The sequence below is a fragment of the Heliangelus exortis genome, chromosome 2, assembly GCF_036169615.1.
Source record: "Heliangelus exortis chromosome 2, bHelExo1.hap1, whole genome shotgun sequence".
NCBI lineage: Eukaryota > Metazoa > Chordata > Aves > Apodiformes > Trochilidae > Heliangelus > Heliangelus exortis.
The window spans coordinates 34,696,129-34,709,761 of NC_092423.1; the positions used below are offsets into that span (position 1 = coordinate 34,696,129).

Sequence of the window (13,633 nt, forward strand, 5' to 3'; positions counted from 1 at the left end):
AAAAAAATGTCAGCTTTTATCATGCAAGCTACTATTAAAACCATGTGAAAGAGCCAATCTGTCAAAGAAAGGAAAAAAGTATACAGGTCTCATTATTGTGACCAGTCTCAAAGGCTATTACACTGACAGAGTAGTGTTATAATAAAACAATAAGATAATTTATATACCACATCAGTACATACATCTGATGGTCAGCTGAAAAAAGAGAAAGGAAAATAAACAGCCAGAAGCAACACTGTACCTTTTAGCACTAGTTGACAGTTTCGCAGCTGTTTTGCTTGATATTTTGCCCTCTTTTTTCTTGGGTTGAACCTGCTCCCTTTCTTGTTCCTGCTGAACAGCTTCACGCTGATCTCCATCAGAGCTGCCACCACTAGTGCTTGGACTATCATCAACTCTTTGCCCCTCCGTAGACATGGCAGATGCTGCACTGAACAAAACCCAAAAAACCAGAAGTTAGCTTTTTCAGAAGAAACTGTCCAATACTTACATGCCTTACGGGAAATAACACAAAAGATTTATGTCTTTGTCTTAATACATAATTCTTGTATTACAGCACTTCAGTAATCTCAGTAGCGAAGGGGTTTGCCATGAGAGCCTCAACTATAATTCAGGAGTTGGTCTTTTTAAAACCCATACCAAGTATATAATAAACCCTTACATACATGAACAGCATAGCTTACAGCAGTTAAGCTGGAATCATAATTCTGCAAGTGTAATACCATTCACTCTGAATGATATTTTTCAACTGCTTGGCAATATCACGAGCTGGCTACCTCATCGCAATGCAACCAGTTCAAATCCAGCAGAGTTTGATAAAAACTGAGAGCTATTACAGTCTTAAGACTGTTACCCCGTATGAAACAAATCTGTGGGCTCATTCCAAGTCTATAATGTGGGTTTCCACATTACAAAATCCACATCCTGGCACGCTTGATGGAAACATTCACAGATCCAAAAGGCACTAACACAGGACTGTTTGTATTTACTACAACTGTACACTTTTAGAGTGGTAAGCACGCTGGTAGAGGACATAAGAAGTTTTTCCTGACAAACACGAGGCAACACCAGCAACAAGAAATCTCAGTATATTTCAGAAGTCAATACTTTATTTGCACACTTCTGATACTAGTTAGTTATTTGCATTTCTTCCTTCGTTTTCAATAGCATACTATGCCGACAGATGAGGAATTACAAGACTGTTACAGCTGTCATGACTTCTCAAATTGTTCTAAACGAAGGGCAGATGTCCAGGAAAAACTCTTACTGAATTAGCATTTGTGGTGGCACTGTTAGAGAATGGCACACACACACACAAAAAAAAAACAACCAAAAAAATAAACCCCACACTCAGGTCTTTCCTTTAACTCCAAAACTGTAGTTTATATGAGTATTTTATATATCCTCCTTTAGACATCTTAAAAGAACCACAGGTAGTTCAAAGCACATGGGCCTAGACGTTACTTGCTTACAGCCACAGGATTGCCATGTATCTGGGTGGTTTTCGGATCGAATCTGTCTGGATCAAGAATTTGCTCTTTCATACAAAGAATTTTAATTTGCTGCGAACTTCGACTTGCTTTTTCTCTTACCTATGTTCAGACACTATCACAATTAAGAACAAAACTATTCACCTTGGCTATTACATGTTTTAATACCCTCTCAAGGGAGAGTAATGAGATTGCAGGCTCAGATTCAACCATGCTCATTCAGTGGATTAAACAAAGTTCATCTCCCTGCACATATTTATGGAAAGAGACAGCAAAAGAAAAATAAAGTATCACTTTTAAAAGTATCACTTTAAAAGCACACTTTTTAAAAATGCCAGAAGTGTTCTAGCATTTGCTGCACGTAAGAAGAAAATAAATTTACTCCTATTCTGCAAAATCCTTACCAAGAACTAATTCTTTCAAACAGAGCACACCATGGGGTGGAAGAGCTAATCTTTTCAGGCACTATTGACACAATCAAAATAACTTCAGGAGGAATTAGATCTTTTATGTCTAATTTATGAAGCTATTCTGAAAAGGAAATCTGGAAGTATGACATCCCTTAAAAATGTGTAAATGCTAAAAGAAAGTGCAAGTAATAGCAAGTGATGGATATGAGACTAGGTTTCCCTTGATAAGCTTAAGTTACATTTTGGATTTCATTATGGAAAAACTTATTCTATATATATATTTTCATAAAAATACAGCACCTAGCCTGCTCAATAAAGTAACTGAAATAATGCATAGTTTGCATTCTAAAATTAAAATACAAAAATTGTTCATTCTTAGAGAACAATTTCCCTACAGTACAGCTACTACATGTAATTCATATATTTAGAGAGTTTAATGCTTAGCTATTTACACCCTGTCAGGTTTTAAGATAAAGCAACAGAAGATTTAGAGGAAATAAAACACAAAAGAATTCTATTCTGACAAGTCAAAATATGTACTTAATAACTGTAATGCAATTTTGGTAGGAAGTACCTGTTTTCTTTGCTTCTGTCGAGCGCCAAAATACAATCTCATTGTTTTTTACAAAACTTTTGATGCCTTTCATTTCCTCAAGATTTTAGTTCTGATTTGTGCTTAATACATCTAAATTTTAAAGAGAAAAATTCTCTTCACAATGCACATAGGTTTTAACACTGCAGGCCAGAAAGTTAAAAGCATATTTAATAAAGCCTATGTGCATAAGACATCTGCTGTGAATAATCTTGGCAACAAATATTACTATTATCCAAAAACAACTGTATTCACTTCATAAGTTCAGATTACTATCCAGCAGACAAACACTGTAACAGTAGCCCAGAGCATATAATTACTGTAACATGTAATGCCAGTACTTAAAACAGGAAAATGTTTAAATCTGTCATTTGATGGCTGGCTAATTTCTTGGGGGTTTTTTTGGGTTTTTTTGGGTTGTTCGGTTTTTTGGGTTTTGTTTGGTTTTTGGTTTTTTTTTTTTTTGGGGGGGGGGTGGTGGTGGTGTAGTGTGTGTGCTCTGTTTTGTTTTGGTTTTTGTTGTGTTTCAGTTTGTTTGGTTGTTTTTTTGTTTGCATTTGGTTTTTTTCCTGTCTCTTCTTCCCTCTCTGTTCCCCCTTCTTACATCCAGACATTTCTTTCCATATCCTCTCCTCATGAGGAATTTTGCATAGCTAAAAGGATGTTCAGTACCATAGCAGAAGTGTGTTTTAAAGGGCCTGAAGTCAGACACTTCAAACATGGTCAAACGTAAAGGACAAACAAATACATGAAAAAGAAAATGGAAAAAAAAAATAAAAAAAAATCAACTGAGTGGGTGACACTGAGAAAAACATTTCACTGCCACAAACACAGACAAGCACAACCTCCCTGCTGTTGTGCTGAGAAAAATGGGCAGAGAAAGGAAGGAGTGAAAGAGACTTAAAAGTCTCTCCCTTAACGTGAGATGATTCAGCAGAGACACAGATTATAAGTGTAAGTACAACTATCAATTTTAAGTGGAGAGTGGCCAAAAGATCCTGCTTCTGTCATATTTATCAGATGGCATTTCCCCCTCCCTCCTCAAAAGGGGGAAAAAAACCCCAAACAAACAAACAAGCAAGAAACCAAAACACCAAACCACATAACAAAAACACCAACCACCACCTCAAAAAAAAAAAAAAAAAAAAAAAAAAAAAAAATCCAGCAGTCAGGGGCAAAGAGATCCTGCCAATATGCAGCTGGGTCCCAAGGGCGGCAGAGCTAGTGATGATGTCTTTCTAAAGCGGTCTTAATTTCCTATGAACCAAGAGAAACTGAGTATTTCTGCAGGGTCCATGAAGAGCAGCAACAGCAGCAGCCGCCTTACTTCATCTTCATTAAAAAACCGTAAAGGGCAAAAGCACCACAACACCACAGGAGGGGAGGCAGAAAGAGCCCGAGCAGGGTCTGCCTCTGAGAGAGGGGCAGCGAGAGGGACGGGACGGCAGCCTCGAGCTCCCACGGCCCCACCGCCGCGGGTGGGCACACGGGCGCCTCGCCGGTCTTCCCCCCGCCCATCGGGGAGACTCCAGCGTGCGGAATCGGGCCGTAAAGGAGGGACGGGGGGAGGGGAGGGGTGCATGGGCACCCCCCAAAACGCCAAACGTAACCCCCTCCCAGCCGGGCAGGCGGCGGCCGGGCCGGGGTACGAAAAGACAGCCGGAGAGAAGAGGAGGAGACTGCGAGAGGAAGACGTCGGGGGCACATGAGGGAAGGGAGGGGGCTGGGCTGCTTGGCTCCCCGGGGCGCTGGGGGGGGGGCGGGAGCGGGGGAGGGGGCGATTAATGCCCCTCCCGAATGGCTCCAGCCCGGGGCGCCCACCGCTGCGACGGGAGGGAATGGTGTACCCCGGAAAGCTTGATCCGGGGTGAGGGGGAGTAGGGGGGAAGAAGGGGGTACCCCGGCGCCGGAACGAGTCAGGGATGCGGGGAGAGACCACGCGATCGGTGCGGCGAGGGACCGGGGGCGGAAGGGGGGGGGGGGGAGTGGAGGGGGTGGCAGGGGTGGCGGGGAGGGGCAGGGGTGGGAGGGGGATGGCCGCTTCTCCCGCACGCAGCGGGACAAGCGGGACAAATGGACACGGAAGAGTTGTTGAAGGGGTGTGGGGGTGCTGAGGAGTAATGGAGGCTGAAGAGATGGCCGGAGGATGGATGGAGTCGGGGGGAGCAGTGGCTGAGATGCCGAGGTGGCGGGGGGCGGCCGGGACTGTTGCTAAGAAAGGGCACGGCTGGGGATGACAAGGAGGGGGGTGGGGGTGGGGGTGTACCAGGCAGCGCCGGGGGGATGCAGAGGGGGGGAGGGGAGATGAAGGATAAAGGTAGAGGGTCGCAGTTAAACGGGGGCGGGCGGGGACGGGACTGCCGTGATAAAAGGATGGGGAGGAAGGTGGTGGGGGGGGGGAGAAGAAGCAGAGGTGTACCTCGGGAGGGACGGGGCGGGCGAGTGGGGGGGGGACACACGACGCTGCTACCTGCAGGCGAGCTCAGGTCTCGGTCTCTCTCTCGCTAGTGCCGGGCACAGGCTGCGGGACAATCCGGCGCGGTCGCCCCGCGTCTCCGGCCAGGCGGGGGGGGGGCTGGAAAGGGGCTGCAGCCGCTCACTGAGTCATGAGCCCGCTCCCCCACACTCCTCTCGCCCTCTTCTTTCCTTCCCCCTCTCCCCCGAAAAGCAGCAGCGGCGGCCGCTGCTGCTCCTCCTGTTCCTCCTCCTCCTCCTGCTGCCGCTGCTGCTGCTTCTCCCTCCGCCGCCGCCGCTCCTGCCCCCGCTGCCCGAAGAGAAGTGAAGCCACTGCCGCGCGCGCGGGCGCGCTGCCGCCGCCTCCGCGCGCGCGCGCCCCCCCCTTCCCTCCCCTCGCCCGGCCAGCGCCGCGCGCGCCCCCGGCAGCCAATTATCCCCGGCGCTCGCTCGCGCTCCGACGAGGGAGGGGCGGGGCGGGCGGGAGCGCGCGCGCCCTTTCGGCGAGGGGGCGGAGGGGAGGGGGGGGGCGCGCAGGGATGAGGGCGCGGACGCGCGCCCGCGGGGGCCCTTGGAGGCTGCGCGCCGCCGAGCCAGGGAGGGGGGAGGGGGAAGAGCCTTCAGCGGGAGCGCGCGTTAAAGGGAAGCACGGAGGGGAGGAGGGGGGGGTGGGGGGGGGGAAGAGGGGGCGGGGGCTGGGCGGGGTCAGCGGGGCCGAGTAGGAAGGAGTGAGGGGATGGGGGTACCGGGGAACCCCCGCTGGGGGTCGGGGAGTAGGGGGCGGTGGGGATGGAGGTTGGGGTCCCCGTCGCTTCTCCCTCCCGCAGTCAGGAGACCGCCGCGCCCTCTCCCCTTCTCCTCCCCCCGCGAGAAAGTGCTGGGGGCGGCCGGGCAGGCCGGAACGGGGCAGGGAGGCGGTGGCAGAGGCGCGCGGGGGCCGGTATCAACTTTCTTTGCTCTTCTTCGTCTTTTTTGTGGTCCTTTGTTCCCTCCGCCGGTCTCCCCTTCCTCCGCTCCCCGCACCCCTTCCCTTAGGCCCGCAGCCCCGCACCTCCCTACCGCCTTTTGTCTCTGCAAAGCCACCGCGTCTCCCCGCTCGACGGAGCAGCCGGAGACGCGCCGGTAACCTCCCCACCACCACCACCACCTCCCCCTCTTCCCGGGGGAGCCGAGGGTCCGGGCGTGGGGGGACGTGTTACCTGGCACGGGGTGGTGCGAGGCCAGACAGTGCCTTTGCCAGGGCGGGGAGAGGCCCGAGGCCGGCGCTTTGTGGTCACACTGGGGTGGTTTATCGTGTGGTAGTTTCGACCACAAGAGTCCTTCGTGGCATCGGCACGGCTTGGTGGCACGTAACCCCCCGGCCGCTGAGAGCGTGGGGTGAGGGAGGGCATCCCAGTTGGAGACAGGCGGTGTAGGCTGATGGCAGTCGGGTAAATGAGCCTCGCCTCCCACGCACGGAGGCATTACCACCGTGGCAGGCATCGCGGTGAGGAATGGGAGAGGCCATGGTGCAGCCACAGCTTAAATGTCATATATTTGTTATGAATAATGTTAACCTGGAACCGAGGAGACCTCTAACTGAACTGTCTGTCAGGTAACCGGCGGTGTTGGCCTAACAGATATGTGTGTCCCTTTGCTGACCCTGCTGCTTTAATCTTTACATAATGTGCAGTTTATGCTTAGATGTGTTATGTAAACTTTTTTTTCACCTCAAACCTTTCTTCTCACAGGGAAATATACCAGCCAGGGGTGAAAGGATAATGGCAAGTCAAAATATTTTCCCCCTTTTAACAACCGAAGAGAATTAAATAAAACGTGTTCTCACCATTCCACATGTACAAGGAAAAGTTTCTTTCAGCTTGAACTGTGAAGTATTGTACTTTTTCTGACTCATGGTTGGTTACGGTGTAGGTGGAGTCCGTGGTACCAAACATACAGAATTGAGACCTTGAAGCACTGCTGAGATATTTAATGATTAGAAACATTATTTGCACCTGCTCTTAGGTTATATCCAGACAACAGAAGTGATTTTTGCCATTTCCTTGTGCATAAAATTAGTAATTTTCTTTGTTGGGTAATGGTTTCGAAATAACTTTCTTTGTTAAATAATCCCAGTGACATTTTCACCTAAACTTAAGAAATGCAGCAGTCAGCTAGTTCCTTCTATTTCATGTGTGTTTACAAGATACTTTCTTTCTTCTGATGAACTCATGGAGAAAAAACTCACGTCAACTAGGTGGGTTTCTATCTGCTAGCATGCATGAGCTTCTCACAAGGACAAGTAACTCAGTAATTAATAGAATATGGTATGTAAAAAATATTTAAAGAATTAAAATCGTTTTCAGGTAACGCTTCTCATTGCACTGAAAGCCACCTGGCTACACTGTGCACTCTTGACATCATGGTCCCCTTTTTCTAAAAATCACTTAAATCATGCCTTCTTTCAGTCACTCCAAACACAGACCTGAAAACCATCCAGGAAGCCATGAGATTCACTTCTAAATGAGTCTGCTACCATATTGTCTTAATGTTGCTCTTATTGCTTAGAAGTACTTTAATAGAGGTGTACGTTTTCCTGTTTGAATATCCCATCTATTGAAACTCCTCAGCCGGTGACAGGACTTGAGTCCGGTGTGCTTCATTATAGTTCTTTTCTGCTAGGATCTGCAGGAAGTGCAGAGAGAGAAGTTCAGTGAATAGCTTAATTCAGACAGGGGTAGGATGGGGCCATAGTGTGTCCCAGAATCTGGGTCATAAATTCCCAGTGCCAAAAAAAATCAAGGGAGCGCAGAAGTGTTCCAGCACCAAGTGAAGGGTTTGAGTCATCGAGAATCAGGCTCTGATTTTTCTCTCGGTGTTGTTTAACCTCTGGCCCAAAGCCCTAAATGGTAGGGCTTAAATTAAGGACAACCAGACAAGGGAGAAGGTTTGTACTGCCTTATGAATACAAGGTGCACACTGAGGTGTGCCCTGTCATTTTAAAAGTGAAGGTTTTGAATGAGCCCTACCTATGCAGTGTAAAGAGAGCAGGGCAGGGTAGTCAACTGCTCCCACTTTTACCCTTTTGACCTTTGAAAATAACGTGTTTGGCCCTCGGTTGTTAATGGTTGCTTAATACTGTATTACTCAAAATCCTTTGGAAGACTTTTTAAAGTTTGGATCATCTAGGATGAAATCCTGGCCATTTTGAAGTCAGTGGCAATACTCCAGAGTTAAATTTCACCCAAGCTGGAGTGCTAAGGCACACACATTACACCTTTTTTTTTTTTTTTTTTTTTTTTTTTTTTTTTTTTTTTTTTCCCTCCTTAGTTCTTTATGGTTTCTAAAAGCTGACACTATTTACAATACTGGATGCAACCAAAAGAACCCGAGTTTTTTACTCTCACAGAAGCTTGCAGCTTCCTCAGAGGGGCACACTGCAGTTGGGCTCACCTGGCACAGACAGTCACTCTTTAAGACTGTTATAGTTAAGTACACTTCTGTTAAGACCTCTTGATTTAGAGTGTCTGTTAAAAGGACAGATATGTCAATCAAAATTCATGAACTTGGAGAAACCTGAGCAAAGTATCCATTTAAGAGTGTTTAATTTAAAGAAGTATTGCATTAATTTAGATTTTTAGACTTACATAGCTGCACTGAGATCCCATTTATGGCAAGTTTTATTAATTTCAGTTAAAAAACAGGGAAATTGAAGTGTAAGTTTGTGTTAAAGATCAAAACAAGAAATGGGGAAAATGCAGCTTGGAGGTTTCTTCTGCATTTCCATTTATGAATTATTGTTCATTCCCATTTAAAAGGACATGCCATTTTAATATTTCTATTTAAGTTGTTAAATTAACAGTGTCATCGAGTTGTAACTGACAAAAAATAATTTTTTTTTCTCAGGTGGAAAAAGGATGAGGAATTGACTGTGATATAGGGGAAAACAACAGTATCTCTTTTATGATAGCACACCTCACTTTCAGAGCTTCATTTTACATTAAAAAGTGAGATGGAAAGATTATTGTCTACCATTCGCCAGTTTTTCTAGCTGTCTCTTTCAACCAAATCCTAATGAACCAGATAATTTCACTCATCTGAACTGTTATCCAGATGACTGGAGGAATGGGGACAAAGGTACCTTTATTCTTTCTTTACCTGATTCCACTTCTCAGCTCTGCAGGAATTATCCCAGCCTGTATCACTCCCTCCCTTTCTTCCCTGCTGAGTCTTGGGCCCCATGGGGCTGTTTGGAGAGCAGATAGCTGGCAGCTTTTAGCAGAAGGGCCCTCTCTTTCCCAGTCTTGTCCTCCACCCAGAGCTGAGGTGGGGACAAAGAATGTCACGTAGCTTAATGCTGTTACAGGATTCTACTCCCGTAGCTGGCTTTCCTTGTGCTACTCTGATGGCACAAAGCCATAAGGATAGCCCAGGGGATCTGGACTCTATTCTTTTCCCCTCCCAATAATTCTCTAGATTATTCTCACACTGTATCTGATTTTTGGTTTGGTTTGGTTCTGTTTTCAACAATCTTGCTTTGCTTTTGTTGCCACTTGGGTGAATCCCACACTCTATGTTGGCAAGCATAAACTGAAATTCATAGGTACCCTCGTCTCTGAAGCAGCTGCTGTGTCTGAAGACACAGCATTTGAGTGATTCAGAGGTCAGGATTCTTCGTTTTGTTTTTCTGTTAGCAGCATGTAGAATGGGGTAGCAAGGAAGGTTTCTGCAATAGGAATTTTATTAGAGTTTTTAGCTAATTGCATATGCCCTTATCCCTTAAAAAAGACATAGCAAGGAAAACTTGCTTGCATCCTGAATGCCTGGTAAGCCTGTTTTTCAAATAGTGCCTTTACAGAAATCTGCTCAGAGTATTTTCATGGCTTTCTGGAGTAAAATGATTGTGTGGGCACAGAGACAAGTTATTACTGGCCTGATTACTTTATTTGCTCTACCATGGTGTAACCCCCCAAATCATTAGAATTTGTTCACCCTAATTTCAGGCCATTAGATGTGAAAAGAGTTGTATGTTGTGAGGCAAGAACTTTAAGATCTCTTTCACTCTAACCTGAAAAACCGCAAGAATTTGCATCTCCTCCCTCCCCCCTTTGCTCAGAAGCAGAACACCTCCCACTGTCATTGGGCTGGAACCAGAAGAAACAACTGGGACAATAAGCATGTGGCATCAGAGATCCTCAGGGCTCTCAGCTGCTTTGCTGTCCAGGATTGTAAAGAATAAAGATAAAACATATTAGGGATGGGTGGGAGGGAGGCAATAACTTGCTTCCGTGTCCCTAATGAAAGCCTGGCTTTTTCTTTAGGATTGGGAATAAACCCTTGCTTAGTGTCTGGAATAGAGATTTGTTTCTATGTGCTGATTTAGAGCCTAACTTAAGATAATTGCACAGAATAATTGGCCGATAGTTTCTAGACAGAGATCGTTAACAACTGAATCCTAGACTGAGCTGCTGCTTTAAAAATCTCATCTTGTATGTACTGAAGGGAAAAATCTTTATTTCCAAAGCTATTGTAATGCAGTGACCTGTAACTGGAAGAATTCCCTGTATTGCCTGTCTTAATTCATCACCCCATGTGGGAGAGCATGTTGAAAAGTGAAGATAGGTTAGAAAAGAAAATTGGGTTATTTTAGGTGTTATTTCCACAAGCTCTTCAGCACCTCCGCATTCCTATTATTTTCTCTTGGTTTTGTAACATCTTAATTCACAGGATCAGGACTTGCTTTTCTGATTAAAGATGGGTAAAATTTCTTGTGGTTCTGTAGGGGAAGTTTCATCTTTACACAGAAAGAGGGGCCGTGGGCACTCATGTTCCCTTTTAATAAAGTTAAGGTTGCAGAAGAATGTGGTCTAATGTCCTTTATGGTTAATGCATGATTAATGCATGCTTCAGGAGTAGGCTAGTGCATCCACTGCAGCAAACTAAACCCCATAGAGCAGGCTGGTTCAGTTCTTTCAATATGAATGACCAAATACATTTCAGGAACCCAAGGGACCACAATCAGTCTGAAGCAGATTGTCTGCCTTGTAGAGAGTGGAAATTACCCTGCAGGGGATTCCCCTAGTGAAATGGAAGTCCCCTGCAGCAATAAGTCAGGCTACTCATGTTTTGCACTTCTTTCCTGAAGATCCTGACCAAAGAGCCTGATTTGGACTGTACTTGGAAGGGATAAAGGGGAGTGTCTGCAGCTTGAGAAACCTAAACTATCCCCTCTGCCTTATGGAACCTCGTGCCCAATTAGTGCCAATACAATAGCTGCCAGTTGCAAAGTCCAAGGACAAACAGAGGAAGAAAAGAACCAAACATCTTTTGTTATGCCCTTGGTGGTAACTGCTGCAGGGAATAAATGGCATCTTCTGCCTATAGGTGTAGGCAGAGCCTGGCAAACTCCTGTCTGCTTTTCCTTAATCTTCTGCAGAACCTCAGGGAGCAGGGAACAGAACAGCTAGTGCTCATCTTTCTCACTCAAAATGAAACAGGCAAGCAGAGAAAGCAGCAGCTCCAAGGAAGAGATAGACACTCCTAATCACACTGAAATTAAAGATGATTATAGGATGAAGACGTTTAGGGAACTGGAGCATCTCTCATGGGGAAGGGCTGGGAGACTTGGGTCTGCTCAGCCTGGAGAAGAGAAGACTGAGAGTGGATCTTATCGATGCTTATAAATACCTAAAAGATGGCTGTAAAGAAGATGTGGCCAGACTCATCAGTGGTGCCTAGTGACAGGATAAGGGGTAATGGGTACAAACTGGAGCACAGAAAGTTCCACCTGAACATGAGGAAAAAAACTGTTAACTTTGAGGGTGACAGAACACTGGAATGGGCTGCCCAGGGAGGCTGTGAAGTCTGCTTATTTGGAGATACTCAAAACTCACCTGGACATGATCCTGTGCAACCTGTTCTGTGTGAACTTGCTTTATCAGGGGGTTGGACTAGGTGATCTCCAGATATTGCTTCTAACACCTACTGTTCTGTGAGTCTGGAATTCTGTGGAACCGTTCCTGAGGCAGCAAAGTCATTGGGAGGCAGTGGGGAGGACACAGGTGAGGCATATGCTTTGTTTAAAAAAGCTGCACAGGAACGTGTATCTACTTCCTAAGTAAGGAGACTTTTTCTTGAGCATCCTTACCACAGTTCAGAGCCCTAATAAGCACTAGTGGGTTCTTGAACATCTTAATCTTATCATAATAAGTGTTTTAAGGAATTTCACTTAACCTTATAATTAAATTCAGAGCCTACCTAGCTATGTTTATTCGTGTGTTCTAAGCCAGAGCCTTGTTTTTTGACCACTTTTGCATCTTACATGGCCATTTTTACCTCTACAAAGTGGATGCTTCTTGCGCATTTTCGGGTTATTTTGGAAATGTGGAAAGTAATTAGAGTTTCAGCTTCTCTGAAATGTTTCTTTGTCTCGATTTCCTATGCTAGGCAGTGGAAAATAATTAGAGTTTCAGTTTCTCTGAAATGTTTCTTTGTCTCCATTTCCTATGTTAGGCAGAGTTCTTTGAACTGCATCCCACAGCATAGCTGAGGAGTAGGCCCACAAAGGCTGTTTGGCATCTCTGTTGCAATTCTAAGTATTGATTCTGTATTGGCTAGGGGAGTTCACATTTCTCAGGGAAGGCCATACATTTCAAGTGAAATACATTAGCAGAGCTACATATTTAGTCAGTGGAGGTCCAAAAATATTTGGCTGAGCCACTTAACCTAGTCGTTAGGAAGTGGAAAGGAGAGAGATGACACTGGCACAGTGTCATCCACAAATATAAGTGAATATCTCTTGTTGGGGCTTCTAGCTACAGGGTTTCTAGATTCCCTTTCCTGGATCTAACAGAAGACCCTTGCCTGTTCCATCTTCTGGTGTTGAAGTAATCACTAAGAATGTGGGAAATGGAAATTTCATTCTGCCTACTGACTGAAATGACAAACCCACAAAGTTTCTGACTCCCAGAAGTGTGTCCTAACCACTACAGCATTTTGGAGCTTGGCCTATTTGTTCTCTCACATTGCATCTTTTCTTCTATCTGTAGATCCTTACCTCCACATTGAATTGGAACTGCAAACACAAGGGGCCTAAAAGTCATTCTCTATTTTTGATCTTTAATTTTTTTAATATTTAATGATCCCATTCAAAATGGAACAGCATTAGCAAGAGAGATTAAGAAATCCCCCATCTCCTTCCCATCCATTTCCTGTTTTCAGGGCATGTTACCCAAGGTAACATGTTCCTTTAGAAAAACAGGTGGTTTGTGCCCATTTCTGACATCCTTGGGGAAAAGTCCAACTGCTTCACATTTCAACAAAATGCTTCTGCTTCTGCTCTGGTGAAGGTGGGATTGTCTGATTTGCTAGGCCAGCATCTGAAGGCAAGAGAGCAGTATCCTTTGCTTGTGAATCACCATTGTCAGGCTCACATATAGGTGTTAAATTGCTTGGTGACATCAAGATTTTGGGTTTCTACTGCTGCAGCATGTCCAGGGCGGGGGCTGACATGAGACCCTGGGCAGGGTGGGAGAGGCACCAGGGGAGGCTGGACAAGAAGAGTTGGGCTGGTGAGTGACCTCTGGGCCCTGATACTGTGTCAGTGCAATCCACTTTTAATAGCCATATATTTTTGTTACAGCGAGCCTTCTCTCGGGGACACAGCTCTTAGCTCTCTTCGCCGTCCCTCTCCTCAGGCGTCTTCATCT

The 13,633-nt window shown here is 45.7% G+C and overlaps 1 protein-coding gene across 3 annotated transcripts in view; it reads right to left on the reverse strand.

Moving 5' to 3' along the window:
* LOC139792341 (ubiquitin-conjugating enzyme E2 E2) overlaps positions 1-6,343 on the reverse strand; it is a 216,840-nt gene extending 210,497 nt beyond the window's left edge. The window contains exons 1-2 of one of the 3 annotated variants that reach the window (XM_071735504.1): positions 6,146-6,343; positions 242-430 (exon numbers count right to left, since the gene is read on the reverse strand). In XM_071735504.1, coding sequence (XP_071591605.1) covers positions 242-417 — 176 coding nt within the window. In that variant the 5' untranslated portion in view covers positions 418-430; positions 6,146-6,343. Of the gene's footprint in view, positions 1-241; positions 431-4,962; positions 5,270-6,145 lie in introns of those variants that run through there. The other 2 variants (XM_071735505.1, XM_071735503.1) reach the window with 2 other exon arrangements.
* Positions 6,344-13,633: the final 7,290 nt, after the last annotated feature.